This window comes from Protopterus annectens, chromosome 10.part0, assembly GCF_019279795.1.
Source record: "Protopterus annectens isolate FY-2018-M chromosome 10.part0, PAN1.0, whole genome shotgun sequence".
NCBI lineage: Eukaryota > Metazoa > Chordata > Ceratodontiformes > Protopteridae > Protopterus > Protopterus annectens.
Window position 1 is genome coordinate 369,790,029 of NC_056744.1, and position 20,204 is coordinate 369,810,232.

The 20,204-nt window shown below is 40.4% G+C and overlaps 1 protein-coding gene across 1 annotated transcript in view; it reads right to left on the reverse strand.

Annotated features, from left to right (window-relative positions):
• Nucleotides 1-1,989: 1,989 nt before the first annotated feature.
• LOC122814153 (5'-AMP-activated protein kinase subunit beta-2-like) overlaps nucleotides 1,990-20,204 on the reverse strand; it is a 198,972-nt gene continuing 180,757 nt past the window's right edge. The window contains exon 5 of the mRNA XM_044086766.1: nucleotides 1,990-2,555. Coding sequence (XP_043942701.1) covers nucleotides 2,478-2,555 — 78 coding nt within the window. The 3' untranslated portion in view covers nucleotides 1,990-2,477. The remainder of the gene's footprint in view (nucleotides 2,556-20,204) is intronic.

Here is a 20,204-nt window from a genome sequence, read left to right on the forward strand (position 1 = left end):
TGATAAGATAAAGTGCTTGCAGCAGTGGGCAAAGGATGACAGAGTCCATATATGCAAGACTCTGGATACAATTAAAGGCTCTGTGACTTTTGCATCATTGATAAATCAAGTCCAGACAGTTGTTATCAAATCTTATAACCTTGTTGATCAGACCTGCCAAAAGTATGGCGAATCCTGAAATAACCCACAGCTGAGTCTGGTAATTATAAATTAAGACTCTTTAAAGATAAATTTAATGCAGGACCTGATCTGTGGAGTGGTATATAATGCAGATTCACAAGCAACTTCTCTGATAACCCATACTCTGTCATGCCTTATTATTTCAGTGATAACAGAATATGTAATTCTGCCAGCACGCTCAAAGCTTGATAACCTGTTTTTAAGTATTTAGCATTGATATGCACCCAGATGAAACTTGTCAAAGAACTTCCTGGTTAAAATTAACACAACTATTTGTTTAATCCAACCAGACCTCATATAATAATTTTTCCTGTGATACTGCAAGACTCTTGTTACAAAACAATTACACACACACACATGAGTGTGTGTGTGTGTGTGTGTGTGTGTGTGTGTGTGTGTGTGTGTGTGTGTGTGTGTGTGTGTGTGTGTGTGTGTGTATATATATATATATATATATATATATATATATATATATATATATATATATATATATATTCACATAGAACAAAAAGGCCATGTGGTTCCTTTCAGCTACAGAAAATGAATACCTTCAGTAGTTGGCCTCAAAGCAGATGCAAACTCCTAGCAAAAAGATTTTAAAAGAGCATCTTACAACCTAACCAGCACACACTAAATCAGATATACAACTTTTTTGTTCTTTTCTGAAAAAAAAATCACTGGCTCAGTGAAAACAGGACTGGTCAAAATGACCATGTTGTACTGTATTACAGCACAGCTCAAATCTGAATTTCAAAAACTGAATAGTAATATCAAGACAAATTCAAAAGGGAGCATGAACAGCATACAATAACACCCTCAAGCAGCTGAAACTGTTGGCTTGTATATTGTACCTCACAGCTCACTTGTGGCACAATGCAGTCAACTTTATGTTAGTTTCTGCTACTTCATTACTTTTATTTCTCATCATAAATTATCCTGGTATATGGTTTCCCTCATCTAGTTTGTTAAATTATGTACATATTTATTTTAGAACTTGAGAGATGCAATGCTATTTGTGAAATGGTAATGAGACAAGTTTTTTTCTGCCAGGCCCATTTTACGTGCTAGAGATGTACAGAGTCTAAAACACATTTTTTTGCCTGTCTACTAAGAATTTATAACAGAATTACAATGACCACAGATCAAATGTACATCACAAGACCTGCATTACTGTTTCACATTTGTATAGAACGATCACTGGAAAACAAAATATTTCTATCACTTCTATTATAAAGAACACACTGTAATATTCAGGTCGTAAATATGACTGAATACATTTATGCTGAGGTCTTAATACTTATTTTTACTGTCCTTAAATAAGTGTGCAAGCCAAAACTGGAATTCTTTGACAATGTGAATGTGATACCAGGTAAAGTTGTCACAGACACCAAAGTGTGGAGATTGTGTGTGTGTTGGGGGTTTAGCACACAAAGGCTGGTATCTAAATTTAGAAGCATCCAGTTCAAACTGAAGGACAAGTCCCATTTTATATAAATTTTCTATTTACTAAATTATGCAGCTAATATGCAAAATATTAAAAATAAACATGTGCAACTTCTCTGTGGTTACCATTAAAACACACACACAAACAATGCATTTTACTTTTCCAGTCATTTCTCTTCACTTGACTGTAACGGGTAAAACATATCTGGTTACAACAATGTCCCTCAAGTTTAATTCAGAGCCACACACCTTATTACCATCTTGTCACAACAGGGACCATAGTCACTGCTTAACAGGCTGCCTATGCATAGTTTCTTCAGGACACATTCAAACCCAAGTCCTACTTAAAAACACTTGTCAAAAAGATCTGAATCTAACACTTTATAAATGAAAGCATATAAACTCCTAACTGAAATTTGAGAAAAAAAATTCCAGGTATTGTACTTGCCAAAAAACAAATCCGTGATGCACATTCCAAAAATACAATGGATGATGCTTCTCCAAAGCTAGCTTTAACAAGAAAAGCAAAGACGGGTACCTGCTCTAAATATAAAAATCAGTATAACAGTTTAAAATAAGGTCAAACACTGGATTATGATAATCCAAACAATATCTGACATTTTAATGAAAGATTTTAACTGCTGTAGTCTTCTGTAAGGCATGGTAAAACAGGTTAACAACCAGCACCTCATCTTATCTTAAGCTTTCTTCCCAAGCCTCATAAGCAGAATGATAAAATGTCACAGTCCACCAGTAAACTGCAAAGTAAAATGAGTAAGAGCACAGTCTTTGCAAACAGATGCCACACACAGTTTCACTCTCTGTTTCTAGTCCTTTTCAGTGTACATTTCTTGTCAGATCGGCTTGTACAGGAGGGTTGTGACATACTTTTTCCGGTAGCGATGAGTTGCACTCAGTACCATCACTCCATCCTAAAACACAGGAGACAAAACACAGTTTAATAAGAAAGCAGAGTATAGCTGCATATCAGGGAAGACAGCATGTGATCACTGAAAGTTCAGTTTTCTCCTGTAGATGGTGCAATACGGTGTTCTAATCTGTGTGGGAAGGAATAAAGTACGAAGTGCACTTCAGATCTTCAAGGAATTCTTAGCCATTAGACTCAAACAAATACTCATCTCCCAAGCAGCCTGGACATGTACACAACCTCCTGCTCTAAACTCTCAACAACCACATTCACCTTAGCAAACAAGTGATGACATATGTTCTTAATTTATCTGTAATAACTACCTGATTATAGTCTAATGATGTTGAAAGTTGATCTTCTAATACTTACCCACTTTTTCTACATGAAACAGAGTACAAAGGATTAGTCCAGATAAAATCACTGTAGCTAGCAGACCTAGGAGACTCTCTCTCTCTCTCTCTAATACCCTCCCTGTGGGGGGAATAAAGACACCTTTTTGAAGTTTCCAGTAGTTTATTCAGTTAAGGAGGTAGATGGACGAGTGTTTTTGTTGAACTTTTACTCTCCAGTAGAGGTACAGATGGGACAAACTTTCCCACTGCAATTAAATGTTGCTAGTAAATGCTGGCTGCATCTTTGGATATACAAGGATATATAGAAGGATAAAGTCTAGACTATGAGCCAGATGGCTGGGGTTCAGTTACTGTCCTGGACACTGGAGAAGCTGGCCAAAGAAGAAGATGAATACTGAGGAGGTGTCTGTTTACCTCACTGGAGAGGAGGGTTGGGTGTGTGTGTTCTGCAATGCCCATGATGAAAACAGGAGGCAGACTTACACATCGGCCTTCAAAGTAAGGTAAGGTTATGCAATAGCATCATTCAAAGATGAGAGTAACAAGCCATTGCACTGCTCCATTACACACCTCGCCCTTCAGATGTCGTGAGCATGTTCAGTGGACAGACCAACAGAATTTAAAGGGGAACCCTCCAATGGCTGGATGGAGGACGACCACTTTGTGATCTTGCTCTTGCCCCATGAATGGGTAATAACAGCCACAGCAGTGGCCTCATCAGGGATAGAGGAAAAATAATGCAAAAAATAAAATTGCTGTTAGTAAAATAAACACTGGAAACGTCCGACTAAAAGATACTATGCTTTTTGTTTTTATGCACCTCATAAGATCATGCTACGTCTTTTCAAAAGAATTCCATGAATATCCACTGAAAAGAGATATCCCATAAACCTAAAACTTCCCTATGGAAAGAACTCTCCCTATCAAAATGCTGTAAAGAATGACAGGGCATCAACTTCATATAGAAAATATCTCCTTATCAACATAAACCTGATGTCATTTTATTTATTTATTTATTTATTTTTTTGCTGGTACCTGCAAAGGTTTATGCATCTGTATTTCATCCACATAATGATGTTGGCCAAATGAGGATACTAACATAGGTGTCTGAAGCTGCTATTACTGATGTTGGTCAAATGAAAATACTAACATAGGTGTCTGAAGCTGCTGTTACACATGATGTTGGTCAAATGAGGATACTAACATGGGTCTCTGAAGCTGCTGTTACTGATGTTGGTCAAATGAGGATACTAACATGGGTCTCTGAAGCTGCTATTACTGATGTTGGTCAAATGAGGATACTAACATGGGTCTCTGAAGCTGCTATTACTGATGTTGGTCAAATGAGGATACTAACATGGGTCTCTGAAGCTGCTATTACTGATGTTGGTCAAATGAGGATACTAACATGGGTCTCTGAAGCTGCTATTACTGATGTCGGTCAAATGAGGATACTAACATGGGTCTCTGAAGCTGCTGTTACTGATGTCGGTCAAATGAGGATACTAGCATGGGTCTCTGAAGCTGCTGTTACACATGATGTTGGCCAAATGAGGATACTAACATGGGTCTCTGAAGCTGCTATTACTGATGTCGGTCAAATGAGGATACTAACATGGATCTCTGAAGCTGCTATTACTGATGTCGGTGAAATGAGGATACTAACATGGGTCTCTGAAGCTGCTATTACTGATGTTGGCCAAATGAGGATACTAACATGGGTCTCTGAAGCTGCTATTACTGATGTCGGTCAAATGAGGATACTAACATGGTCTCTGAAGCTACTATTACTGATGTCGGTCAAATGAGGATACTAACATGGGTCTCTGAAGCTGCTATTACTGATATTGGCCAAATGAGGATACTAACATGGGTCTCTGAAGCTGCTATTACTGATGTCGGTCAAATGAGGATACTAACATGGGTCTCTGAAGCTGCTATTACTGATGTCGGTCAAATGAGGATACTAACATGGGTCTCTGAAGCTGCTGTTACACATGATGTCGGTCAAATGAGGATACTAACATGGGTCTCTGAAGCTGCTATTACTGATGTCGGCCAAATGAGGATACTAACATGGGTCTCTGAAGCTGCTATTACTGATGTTGGTCAAATGAGGATACTAACATGGGTCTCTGAAGCTGCTATTACTGATGTCGGTCAAATGAGGATACTAACATGGGTCTCTGAAGCTGCTATTACTGATGTTGGCCAAATGAGGATACTAACATGGGTCTCTGAAGCTGCTATTACTGATGTCGGTCAAATGAGGACACTAACATGGGTCTCTGAAGCTGCTATTACTGATGTCGGTCAAATGAGGACACTAACATGGGTCTCTGAAGCTGCTATTATAATGCTTTTCTTCTATTTCTTTGCTGTGATGAAAAGCACCTTGCAAATATTGCATAGTGAAACGAAGCTACATTAAAACAGGGGCAGTAACAGAAGCACCTGTGGTGGGCAAAGCTTAAAGGAAACATAGTGAAGAGCAGGGTTCATCATTGTTGAAACTCTAGGTCCATATGACTTCAAGAAATAGTAAAACAGCTACCAACAAAGATGCTGCAATTGGTAAAAGGGGAAGCTTTGTACATATTTTATGACTTGGGAGTCAACACTAAATTCTGAAAACAAAACTTTTTGCAGTAGTATGTACAGAAAAGAAACTTTTGTCAAGAATTAATTATTTTACAATAGTCAACATCCATTTTTTAAGAACAAAACAATGAGTAAAAACGTCACACGGAAAAAACAATTGGTTAAAAAAATCAATTATGCTGTGCTGCTGACACCATAAGAAGGCAGAAACATGCATGCCCACAGCTAGTGGGGTTTGGCTTTATTGGCCTGAAATTGTCCATAAATAGACTTTAAAGAAAAACATTATGGACATTCAGAATTGCCATTTAGCTGGAACACCTGATGTTCTTAAAGGATAATCTGTATATATATCCTATGTCACCTCTAATATAAGAGGTTTAAGGAATCACACAGTGGAAAGTCTAGCCTTGCTAGATTTTTTTAAGAATTGGAACACGATTAGAAGGCAATTCATTAGACTAAATACTAAACTCCCTGTTTAGTTCAGTTTTAAAGTAGAAACTAATTTTCTAAAGAAATTGTCATTTGAGGTTGTGATGTTCTTAACCTAGAAGTGTTAATCTTAGAAGCTACTAGAAATAAATGGATTACGTTCCAACCAATTCTTGTAAATGGTTACATGTTTAAATTAGACAACAAAATATCTATAGATGTTTTAAAATCTTCTCCGCCTCCTATTACAGTAGATATAGATAGCACCAGAAACATAATTATAATTGGAAAATAATTATTGTTAATTGTGAATTAGTCAAACTACTGGTAAAATTCCAAGTTTTACTTATAAAAAAAGACTGCAATATTAAATCAATTCTCGAACATAACATGAGGGAATAAATAACATTTTCTACAACTTTTGGTACTTACAAGTGTAATGCCTGTAAGTATTGTAGATTTGCAAATGAAGGCATAAGTGTGAAGTTAAGATGTCTGAATAAAACTTTAACTTCTAAATGAAGATTTGCCTGCATCTCAGGAGGAGTGGTTTATTTAGCTACCTATTGTTTTTGCAAGGCTTTCTATGTGGGTAGAACCACAATGAAGCTTTCGCAGAGAATGCACGAGCATGTTTTAGCAATTTAAAATAAAGATTACAGTAACATGCTAGCAAACACATTACTAATTGTAACTACTTTAAAAAGTTTTATTTTCATGGGTTATGTTTTGTTGTTGGAAACTTTTTAATGGTGACACTAACGATATTTTAGAATGTAAGGAAGGCGGGATGTGTTTGTTTGGTTCGTGAGGAGCAATTTGTTTTGAATAAAAGGGAGAAAACAATGGATATAGCAGTGAAGCAACCAAGCAGCAGATGAACCATAAAAAATGTGCGTTTATTAAGACAAAGTGTTTCAGAGTTATGTCTTGATAACGGATGGCATTCCTCACAAGACAATGTCTATTAAAGTATTAAAGAAGTATGCCCAATATTGCCTCATTCTGTAGCTCGTATGAGATTATTTCGTACAGAGCATATTAAAATAATTATGAATATACAAGGACTACCTCCCTGCCTAATCCAGAAGACATCTTCGATTTGCCTGCTACCCAGGCATCACTGAACGCTGCTGAAATAAGGACATCACTACTTTAAGAAGTGTCAATGTATGTAGCCTTGAGCAATCAACTTGTATCCTAAAATAATACCTGTAGTTATTAGTCTGACCTCCCGTGTGTGCGTTAGCAGCCTGCCGCAGCACGCTTCCCACTCTCCCCCCTCTAGTTTTTAACATAGAGTAGTTCTCATACACTATTATAGGGCTATCCTTCAGTTTGCCATCTCCTTTTGCCACTAGGTGGCAGCATAGACCACGGCAAACCATTTGCACAGCATTATTCTTCCAAAGTGCCTGCTGAAAGATAGCAATTATTCCCACTATTTCTCCCCATCTGTTTTATTGCTAACTCCTCTACCCTCCTGGACCAGCCAAAGTGCAGTTGTGTACACTTACCATAAATGTAGATGTTCGAATGTCTTCACTGTTGCAGTCATGACTGTAGGGTTCTCCCCTGCCGGCAGGCAGTCCTCGGTCGGCCAGAATCCCAAAGTCTGGGTCCGGCGTCGGCTGCTCAGCCATGCTCTCTGACGTCAGAGCGCCAGGGGTACAAAGCTGACAGCCGACGCCATGTTCTCCAGTTTTTCTTGCCCCAGATGTCAGGTGTTCCAAAATGAGTAAAATCCCATACCCTTTGCAAATACACCTCAGAAGGGTGAAGAAGGGAACCACACAAAAGAAAAAATAAGAGGGGACAGGAGGGAGGGTAACCCAGACTGCAACAGTAAAGACAGTCGAACATCTACATTTATGGTAAGTGTACACAACTGTACTATGTTCATCATGTTTCACTGTTGCAGTCATGACTGTAGGGTTGAATCCCAAAGCAGAATAAAAGGGAGGTGGTCATAAAGTAGAGGGGGCGGCTAAAAGGCCCTGCAAGACTGCAGAAACAAAGCCTGCCCTAGACTTAGAGTAGAGAGGTAGATTGTAGTGCTTAGAAAAAGTATGCACTGAATTCCAAGTTGCAGCTTCCAAAATGTCTTTGGTAGGAACTCCCCTGAGGAAGGCAGCTGAAGTGGTAGCTGTTCTGGTAGAGTGAGTCCTTATACTCCCTGGGATTTGCTTTCCATGGTGTGAATAGCAAAATCTGATTCCATAAGCAATCCATTTAGAAATGGTCCATTTTGAAATGGCTTTACCTTGGGAACTAGAAGCATAAGAAACAAACAATTGCTCTGATTTCCTGATGTCCTTGGTTCTGTCCAGATAAAAACGTAGTTGTCTGTGTACATCCAAGGAATGCAAGATCCTTTTCCCCCTTATTTTGAGGAGTGGGGAAAAAAGTTGGCAAGTGAATAGTTTGATTTAAAGCCACTTTGGAAACCATCTTAGGCATGAAAGTAGGATTAGTCCTTAAAGACACCCTGTCTTGATGAAAAATAATATAAGGTTCCACAGCCATGAGAGCTTGCAACTCCGAAACTCTCCTGGCAGAGGTCAGAGCTAACAGGATGTTTGTTTTCCGAGATAAAAACTTGATGTCAGATGTGGCAGCAGGCTCAAAAGGAGGTAAGGTGAGTTTTTCCAAAACATAGTTGAGATCCCAAGCAGGAATGGGTGGAGATCTAGGAGGCCTTAAGTTCTTAGCTCCTCTGAGAAACTGTCTCATGAGCTGGTGGGAAAAGATTGGAGGGTCTGTATTATAATGAGCAGAAATAGCAGAGGCATGTATCTTTATGGAAGAGAAAGAGAGACCCTTATGTAAGAGGTCTGTCAGGTAAAGTAAAATCAGAGGAATGTTAGGAATAAGAGGATCTGAATCCTGAGCCTGCATCCAGAAGCAAAATCTTTTCCATTTTCCTGCATAAGATTTTCTAGTGCTAGGACGTCTGGCTTCTAAAATGACATCCATAACCTGCTTGGGTAAGACAGAATGAATCACAGACCCTGGATTAACCAGGCTGCCAGGCTGATAGTTTTGACATGGGAGTGCAGAACCTGACCCTGGTGTTGGGACAGAAGGTTCGGAGTCTGTGGTAAAACCCAAGGGGGCTCCAGACAAAGGTTTTTCAGTGTTGGGTACCAAAACTGTCGAGGCCAATTTGGGGCCAGCAAGATTATCATCTTGGGCATGTCCTGTTTGATCTTTAATAACACCCGTGGAAGAAGAGGAAGAGGCGGGAAGGCATACCCCGAGAGGTTTCTCCAACTGAATGATAGTGCATCCACTTTCCAAGCTAGTTCGTGGAATGTCCTGGTGCAAAAAATCTGTAGTTGATGATTGAGGTAGGATGCAAAGAGGTCTATGTGAGGACATCCCCAGACTGCTGTAATCATCTTGAATATTTCGGTGTCCAGCATCCATTCGTGTGGGTCCGATAGGTTTCTGCTCAGACTGTCTGCCAGGAAGTTTTGCTTCCCTGGTAGAAACTGAGCTTGAAGGTCCAGTTTGCAAGCTAGAGCTGTGTTCCATAGATTCATTGCTAGTCTGCAAAGGGGATAGGAATGAGATCCCCCTTGCTTATTTATGTACCACATAACTGTGGTGTTGTCTGTCCATATCAGTAGTTGCCCTGGTTGTAGAAGATTCCTGAAGGCCAATAGAGCGTTCTGAACGGCTAACATTTCCTTTAAATTGATATGCAGGTGCTTCTGATCCTTTGTCCAAAGGCCCTGCAGACAGTTGCCCTGAAAATGGGCTCCCCATGTATAATCTGAGGCGTCCGTGGTTAGTATCTGAGTGGCTGGAGGCAGACTGAAGGGTTTTCCTTTGTTTAGAGTACATGCCTTGGACCACCAAAGGAATTCCTTTTGAAGACAAGGCAGGATGGAGATCTGTATGTCTAAACTGTGGCAATGCTGAGACTATACACTTTTTAGGTACCACTGTATTTTCCTCATATGTAGTCTTGCATATGGTACGAGAAGGATGCAGGAGGCCATGTAACCCAGAGCCTGCAGGAATTTCCTTGCAGATAGCTGAGTTAATGTTGCCAAGGTTTTGAAAGTTAAAGCCAGCTGTAATTGTTTTTCATATGTCAGAAATGCCATCTGGGTTGTTGTGTTTAGAAGAGCACCCAGAAAAGTTATCTGTTGTGAGGGTGTCAAATTTGACTTTTTTATGTTTACAGTGAATCCCAGGAACTTGAGAAGATTCTGAACAAATTCTAGATGCTGGAGTAAGACATCCTTGCTGTCTGCCTGAATAAGACAGTCGTCCAGATAAGGGTAAATTTGAATTCCCTTGAGTCTGCAATAAGCTACTACTGGAGCCAGGCATTTGGTAAAGACCCTGGGTGCAGTAGACAATCCAAAGGGCAGCGCAGAGAATTGATAGTGCCTCGATCTGGCCTTGAACCGGAGGTATTTTCTGCATTCCTGCCTGATGGGAATGTGTAAATATGCCTCCTTTAAATCCAAAGTTACCATCCATGCATTTTTGGTCAGCATTGGAAGTAGCTGCTGTAGAGTAAGCATCTTGAATTTTGGTATCTCAAGAAAAGTGTTTAAGACTGACAGATCCAGAATGGGTCTCCATGAATTTTGCTTTCTGGGGACTAGAAAGAGCCTTCAGTAAAAACCTTGTCCCATCTCTGAAAGTGGAACCAGTTCTATGGCTTTCATAGCCAAGAGAGCTTCCACCTGGTTTAAGGCCTCTAACCACTGATGTTTTGGAAGATCTGGCCATCCGCTTGTTCTTGGTAGGGTATGAAAATGGAATTTGTAACCTCTTGAAACCACATCCAGAACCCACTTGTCTTGGGTTATATGAGTCCAATTTAGGTGAAAAAGAGAAACTTTTCCTCCGAGGGGGGCTTCCAGGCAAGAAGTTCCTGCAGCCCAACAGAGGGAGTCATTGAGTCTGTTTTCTATGAGCTTGCGACCTGTCCTCTCCTCCCCTAGGGGTGGAAGCAGTCCACTGTTTTGGTCTATAAGAGGCTTGCGTTTAAGATCTTCCTCGGGAGCGTCTGTATCTACCCCTCTGAGGCCTGTCTGAATTAGGAAAGGACCAATTTTTTGTAGGCCAATTCCTACTAAATCTGGGTGTCTGTAATTGTAAGAAATCTTTAACCATTTGCATGGATTTTGCCTTGTCCTCCATCTTCTTTATCACCTCTTCAGCTTTAGATCCAAACAAAACATTATGCTGAACAGGAGCATCCAATAATTTAGCTTTTACGTGATCTGGCAAGTTTTGTTCCTTTAACCACGCATGCCCTCTAATGACTGTGCCAGAGGCAGCAGCCCTACAAGAAGCCTCCAAGGCATCAAATCCACAGTGTAAACCATGCTTCCCAACTTGTTCAGTGGCATGCATTAAGTCATGTAATTCCTTATCTGCACAGGCGGAAATGGAAGTTAGCTTTTGTTTTAAAACAGACAGAAGAAATTGCTGGTATTTCAGCATATGAAACTGACAGTTTAAAGCCCTAATAGATAAAGTAGCAGAAGTGTACACTTTTTGCCCCATCTTTCTAAAGATCTGGAATCCTTCTCAGTGGGAATGGGGTTTTAGCAGAAGCGGCCTTAACCCCCTTAGGACCCTGAGAAATGGTTTCAGGATCAGCAGTAGGATTCTTGTATAAAAACTGGTGGGAATCAGGGACCCTATAATATCTGTCTGGCTTAACAGGAGCTGGAGGAAAAGAGTCAGGAGTTAAGTTAGCCTCCGAAAAAGCATCATCCACAATATCCAAAATAGGAGGAATAGCCAGGGGTCTATGTTGGGGAAGAAGAAGAAAATCCCTTAGTCTTTTCTTAGATTCCGAGTACTCCTGTCCTTCCCAGTGAAAATGTTCCCTCATTTCATGCAAAGTTTCCCCAAAAGAGAACTCCTCAGGGGGAGAAGCTGAAGGAATGGATTCCTCAGCATCATAATCCTCATAAGGAGGGAAAGAATATTCCTGGTCAGAAGAAGAAACTGAAGAAACAGAAGCCTGATCAGAGGAGTCATAATACACTTCCTGCCTTGGCCTTTTATCTGGAAGGGGATGTGAACCCCTAATCATAGTAAGTAAGTCCTCCGCCATCTTAAGTAACTGTTTCTGAGGCTTGGGAGCCGGATCAGAAGAGGCCTGGGCTGCAGTCTTTGATTTGGAAGGAGTCTTTGCCTTTGTCTTTGGCTTTGCCTTTATTAGAAGCTGAGTAGGCCTGAAAATGCCTTCGGAAGCCGGTACCTGCACAGCAGCTCCGGACCCATCTGAAGGAGCATTGTCCGAAGGTCCTGCAACAGAAATATTCAAAGGCCTAGTTGGCTCCTCGTGGGAGTCCTTTTCAGCCATCGGTTCTGAAATGGCCGACGACAGGGGCTGCAAAAGCGCCTCACTAACGACAGCCGAACCTGAAGCTGGCTCTGCTTATACAATATCGTCTGATTTGGACCTCGGAGGCCTGTCTTTATCCTTGCGTCGTTTGTGAACTCCGGTAGCCAAAACCATATCAGACGACATTTTGTAATTAAAACGCCTACTGAAGTAATGAAATGCAAAATCGTACCTTTGTTTAATTGTACGTTGATTGAATCTAGCACAAAACCGACAATTAGCTACGTCGTGGTCAGGGCCTAAGCAAGGAATACAGTAAGAATGAAAATCCTTATGAGGTATTTGCTTCCCACATGAAATACAATTATTAACTTTTTCTGACATCGGACTGGAGCGAGAAAAAAGTTTCCCCAACGGGGTACTTAGCTTTGAGTAGGAGAAGAAAGTCTTCGGACTGAAGTACGTTAGAAAAAATTGTCAGGAGTCAGCCGACCGGCACTTGGAAACTGCTATCACCGCACATCAGGAAAGACTGGAGAACATGGCGTCGGCTGTCAGCTTTGTACCCCTGGCGCTCTGATGTCAGGGAGCATGGCTGAGCAGCCGACGCTGGACCCAGACTTTGGGATTCTGTCTGACCGAGGACTGCCTGCCGGCAGGGGAGAACCCTACAGTCATGACTGCAACAGTGAAACACGATGAACATCCCATACTTATATCTTGCCTACACTACTTCCCCCACAACATAGCTCCAGCCCAATCTTTAAGAGTATGAGCTGTAGTTTCTGATAGATTTTTTTTATAGCCCCCACTTCTTCATGGCTCTACCTGCACCGTTCGCCCTGCGGGCTCACTCTGCTCCCCTGCCCCCAAATTCCACCCGCCCCTAGCACCTCTAAACTTATACTACCAGGCCACACCCCCTCCTAACACCTAATCAACTAACTGCCACACCCACACCAATCACTCTCCTTTTAATTCAAACCCCATTACCTCCACCCCTACCCTACCATGGCCCCAGTACTACCTCCATTCAACTTATTGCTGACCTACTCCATAATACCACTATTGCTTATCTCATACTTACTAACGGCATATGAACAACAAGTGATTCATGGTTTTCACTCCCCAAGAAGCCATACTATCACACTGCCTGAACCTAATAAGCTAGAACATCTATTTACTCCCCCCTTAACTATCCAATCAAACAAACACCTCACAAATGCTATTAGAAATGGTTACATCAGTCCCAAAACTAAAAAATACCAAAACCTTCTTTATTAGATTCTGAAATGAATCATTAAATATCAAAGTAATCTCACCAAGGATGGGGACATCCAACCAAACCCAGGTCCATCCTCTACCAATAACTCTACCATCAATACTACCTCATCCCCTATAACCCATACTATAAACTGACCTCCTAACTCATTCCTGGTAAGCCATCTAAACATCAGAAGCATAAATAATAATTTCTCCTGATGTTCTCTGTCTCACTGAAACCTGGCTCAAACCAAATACCTTAGATAGTGAGGTCATACCACCAGGCTACAATATATTTAGAAATGACCACACTGCAAAAAAGGGAGGGGGGTAGCTGTTCTCTACAAATCTATGTAAGAAGTGACCAGTGACAGCCATCAACCCTTCCAAAATACTAATGCTGAAATCATTACTACTAAACTACACATCAATAAATGCAAAAGTATATATATTATCTGTGTCTACATCCCCCCAGGTAAAAATAAACCAGTACTTGAGGACATACTAAACTGACTATCAAATAATTATCCCCAAGAAATCATTGTAGTCGGAGATTTTAATATAGACTGGTACTCATGGTCCTCTGAACCTCCCACTTCCCACATTAACCTTTATGGTTTCACACAAGTCATATCCTCCCCCACCAGAATCACTAAACCTAACAATGGTTTGTGTCTTTCGGCTTTTTCCCGGTTAGGGGTCGCCACAGCTGAACTCTGGTCTGCTAATGATTGGTAGTTGATTTTTACGTGCCGAGTTACCAGCCCTGACGCACAACCTTCAACGAAGGTACGCCCATTCACGCATGTCTCCACGCAGAAGACACTCTAGCTGAGAATCGAACCGGACAGCGTCTTACTGTGAGGCGACAACGCTACCGCAGCACCACCACCGCAGGTTAATCACTAAACCTAGCAATAAAGAAACTATATTAAATTGGATACTTATTAACAATCACCCACTCATGCATAAAGCTGGAACCTTGCCTGATGACATAAGTGATCACCATCTCACCTATATCATCAGTCAAAAGGCTGAAATCCACAAACAACCCACCTACAAACGATCAGAAACAAGAAAGATTTTAACCTTAAGAATTTCCAAACAGACCTTAAACTTTGCAACTGGTCAGGTCTAAAGCATCTCCCACTAGAAGAAGCTGTACAATACTTTAATACTAAAATCTTATCCATCCTAGACAGCCATGCTCTAGCTCGTACCATTAGGACTAAAACCAAAAGCACCCCATGGCTTACAGCTGCAACTAGGCAAAATAATTTACTAAGAAATAAAGCTTGGGCCACTTGGCGTACCTCAAAAAACCTCACAGATCAACTTCATTATAGACAATTAAGGAATGACACAAAAAATCTGTCACTACCGACAAAAAGAACTACTATCACAACCTGCAACAAAAAAAACACAACAAACCAAAAATTCTGGGCAACTTTAAACACACTGCTCCATCCAGAATGATCTACCACCCCTGTCCCCTCAGCTTACAACTCACATTCTCCAGCAGAGGTAGCCAACTCCTTCAACAGCTTCTTTACAGAAACTATCCAAAACCTAGCCAATAACTTATCCCCCAGTCCACTAAATTCCACTGCCTCTACACCCATTACCCAAACCACCTTCAAATTTCAACCAGTCTCAACTTCATTTATCCTTACTCTAATTAGAAAACTAAAACCAACTACCCTTGTCTGATCTCCTACCAGCAGACTACCTCCTTACTCTAATTAGAAAACTAAAACCAACTACCCTTGTCTGATCTCCTACCAGCAGACTACCTCCTTACTCTAATTAGAAAACTAAAACCAACCACCCTTGTCTGATCTCCTACCAGCAGACTACCTCCTTACTCTAATTAGAAAACTAAAACCAACTACCCTTGTCTGATCTCCTACCAGCAGACTACCTCCTTACTCTAATTAGAAAACTAAAACCAACCACCCTTGTCTGATCTCCTACCAGCAGACTACCTCCTTACTCTAATTAGAAAACTAAAACCAACTACCCTTGTATGATCTCCTACCAGCAGACTACCTCCTTACTCTAATTAGAAAACTAAAACCAACTACCCTTGTCTGATCTCCTACCAGCAGACTACCTCCTTACTCTAATTAGAAAACTAAAACCAACCACCCTTGTCTGATCTCCTACCAGCAGACTACCTCCTTACTCTAATTAAGAAACTAAAACCAACTACCCTTGTCTGATCTCCTACCAGCAGACTACCTCCTTACTCTAATTAGAAAACTAAAACCAACTATCCTTATCTGATCTCCTACCAGCAGACTACCTCCTTACTCTAATTAGAAAACTAAAACCAACTACCCTTGTCTGATCTCCTACCAGCAGACTACCTCCTTACTCTAATTAGAAAACTAAAACCAACTACCCTTGTCTGATCTCCTACCAGCAGACTACCTCCTTACTCTAATTAAGAAACTAAAACCAACTACTCTTGCTGCAGATCTCCTACCAGCAGACTACCTCCTTACTCTTATTAGAAAACTAAAACCAACTACTTTTGCCGCAGATCTACCAGCAGATTACCTACAAAAAGCAGCAGATGCTGTAGCTCTAACCTATATCCATTATGATCAACCGATCCATATCTGAAGCTACCATTCCCACTACCTGGAAATTATCCCATATCATTCCAATCCACAAGGGAGGTAGTTGCACTGACATCTCAAACTACAGACCCATAGCAATACTCTCTCCTATAGCCAAAATCCTGGAAAAATGTATCCAGAAACAACTCCTAGCCTAACTTCTTGATAACAATCTTCTGTCAAACTCTCAACATGGCTTCAGACCAAACAACAGTACCACCACTGTCCTTCATCAATGCCATAAATCACAACTGTAATAGCAATAAACTCTCCTCAGCCATCTTCCTAGATCTTTCCAAAGCTTTCGACATGGTAAACCACCAACTTCTCCTGCAAACCCTAGAAATAATCTCCCTAGACACCCATGCTATACAATAGTTTAAGTCATATCTGGGAGGTAGACAACAGGCAGTCCTGTGGAAAGACAACCTATCTACCCTCTTACCTTTAACTCTTGGAGTCCCCAAAGAATCCATCTTAGGGCCCCTCTTATTGTCCATTTTCATTAATGATTTGCATAAAGTAATACCAGACACTACCTGTATCCAATACGGAGACGACTCAACCCTGATCTACTCTGCCACAACCCCAGAAGAACTACTGACACTATCTCAAAACACATTTACTATGGTTGAAAACTGGCTCCTCTATTGCCGTCTAATATTAAACCCTCCCCCCCAAAAAAACTGTTGCTGTTCTCCCCATCTCGTAAAACTCCTCTCTAACCTTCTCCATTACATCTAACAATGGCACTATTATCTCACCAGACCCCTCAACCAAACTACTAGGAGTCATAGTCAACAACCTAAAGTAAGTTTGATCTGCATATCGACCTCACCATCAAAACAGTAAATAAAAAACTTGGATCTCTACATAGAATCAAACCTTTCTTAACTCCCCTTGCCAGAACTGGTCTTGCTCGCACACATCTCCTATCCACACTTCTCTACGCCTCCCCCTATTCACCAACCTGAATAAAACCTCCCTGAACAAGCTCACAACCTGCTATAATCACATTGCCAGATTTGCCACCGCCTCTGCCTACAGGACCCATCATTGTCACACAACCTCAAATTACTAAGCTGGCTTGAACTACCTAATAGTCTACTAACTAACCAACTAATAATCACCCACAAGATTCTCTATCAGCCGAACGGACACCCGATCTTAAAACACTCATCACCCCCTACCATAACCTTAAAACTCTCCGATCCTCTAACAAAATGTTAGCGTTCACCATCAAAGCAAACAACTCAGCTGGGGAAGCTCTGTTTAGGAACTCATTTGGTAAGGTCTGGAACTCTCTCCCTACAGAATTAACCTTACAACCCCCTCCAACCCAATTTAAAAAGAACCTTACTCAATACTTCACTTTGCGATGTCTCTGTCCTTGCTCTACTCCTGACTAATTCCCCACACTTTATGACTATTCACCCAACTAGGGTCTCTTAGCAGTGTCTCTGAATCTTACCTATATCACTCTGTTCTGCCATGTGATTAAGTGAAATCTAGAACGTACATTATGCAATACAATTATATATGCACCTCTTGATTGTTGGACTGGGAATTTCAAAAATGACCTTCAAATACATTGTATAACCTCTATTCTTGAATTACTCTTATAATGGAATGGTTTCATTATGTAAAAGTTTCTCTGGTTTCATTATGTAAATATGTAAAAATTTCTCTGGATTGTATTTTTCTATTGTATTTTACAGTGTATTATGTTGTCTGTCTTAAGTCTACTGTATGGAGCTTTTCTCCCCGGGCCTCTGCTGAAAATGGGCATATATCCAGTTGGACCTTCCCGGTTAACAAATGTAAAATAAAATAAAATAAATAATAAATAAATAAGGAAATCAAATGGTAAATAGTGATAACTGCAGATACGTGTCTCAAAGGTTATAGAAAAAATATTGGTGTAAATAATTGTATATGTACGTAAGGTGTTTTAACATTTTAAACAAGAATTATACAAACATAAAACCATTTTATTTTGATGGTGCAACAACCTGTCAAAAGGGAAGTCATGTCAAGTTGTTAAATCACATGATTTGTTAGTAATGCATTTTACTGATGATGTAGCATAGTGTGGAAAGGGAAGTGATATCATTTTGTTAAATCACATGATTTGTTAGTAACATACTTAAAGGTTAAGAAATGGGTATATTGTTAATTCTGATGAGGTTCTAATAAACAAAAGTGTTAAACTACAATTACCTTCTGTTTTTTTTGCATGATCCTAGTTTGGTCCCTGTGGTGAGTGTTGTTTCAAACTGAAAATGCTGCTAAGTTTTTTTTTTCTTTTGGCAACACTGAAATCAGTAAGACGACTTACTAGTATGTTGAAAAACAACTTCAAAGCCCATCCTTTAGTAGAAGTGTGAATACGAGCACTCTCTTTAAATAAAGCTCAACCAGAGTGTCATATTTCTTTTCTGTTCCTCTAAGAAATTACAATGGCTACCTTTTCACATTATCCTCTATGCTGTATTTATTTAAACATCATGAAATTCCAGTCATAAAAAGTCAGAAACAAAAAATAGAAAATTGAGGGGAAAAAAAGCAAGGTGCTTCTGAAACTGAAATGGCAAAGCATCACAAACATGGTTATAAAGTTATAAACACCATTTGATGTGGTATTCACGCTTGATTAGTAATACAAAGGTCTGGTTGAAGAGCTTTAAACAAAAGCAAAAAGATCAGGACAAGCATGGGTATCATAATGACGCAGGATGTGAAGCACTGATGGGTAACATAATGATGCAGGATGTGAAGCACTGATGGGTAACAATGATGCAGGATGTGAAGCACTGATGGGTAACAATGACGAGGATGTGAAGCACTGATGGGTAACATAATGATGCAGGATGTGAAGCACTGATGGGTAACAATGATGCAGGATGTGAAGCACTGATGGGTAACAATGACGCAGGATGTGAAGCACTGATGGGTAACATAATGATGCAGGATGTGAAGCACTGATGGGTAACAATGATGCAGGATGTGAAGCACTGATGGGTAACATAATGATGCAGGATGTGAAGCACTGATGGGTAACATAATGATGCAGGATGTGAAGCACTGATGGGTAACATAATGATGCAGGATGTGAAGCACTGATGGGTAACATAATGATGCAGGATGTGAAGCACGGATGGGTAACATAATGATGCAGGATGTGAAGCACGGATGGGTAACATAATGATGCAGGATGTGAAGCACGGATGGGTAACATAATGATGCAGGATGTGAAGCACGGATGGGTAATATAATGATGCAGGATGTGAAGCACTGATGGGTAACATAATGATGCAGGATGTGAAGCACTGATGGGTAACATAATGATGCAGGACGTGAAGCACTGATGGGTAACATAATGATGCAGGACGTGAAGCACTGATGGGTAACATAATGATGCAGGATGTGAAGCACTGATGGGTAACATAATGATGCAGGATGTGAAGCACTGAGACCAGTATGAGGAATCAAAGAAAGTTTTCAGCCATGCTAGCTATTTTGACTGTTTCCTGCACAAATCATGGCTCTGGGGATTGCTGGTGTGAGCCTTCATTGAGACAAATGGTTTGCTGATGAAAACACTGATCAGAACAAAGTCAAGACATGTTGGGTGTATACCTTTGTTCTTGTGAGGCTTTCTATGGGGGTAAAACCACATGGAAGCTTTCGCAGAGAATATATGAGCATGTTTTACCAATTTATTGTTACAGTGAACCTCCCTAAAGAATATAAACTGCTATAAACAGAAACTAAGAGTTAATACTACCAAGCTTAACTGGGCGGCCATTTAGAAACATCTTGAATATTCAGATTAGCTTTTGGCTCGGATTCTTTTTTTCTTGTTTATAATCCTTCAGGTTATTTCTGAAGATCCCAGGAGGATCTCACCTTCAAGTTTTAATGGCAGCAATGCAGTCGGTATACTACAGAGATCACACAGCTAACTTCTTTTCCTCCCAAAAATTATTGATTGTGGTACAACTCTGAATCAAGGTCAGCAACAAAACAGCTGGTTTGTAAAACATATC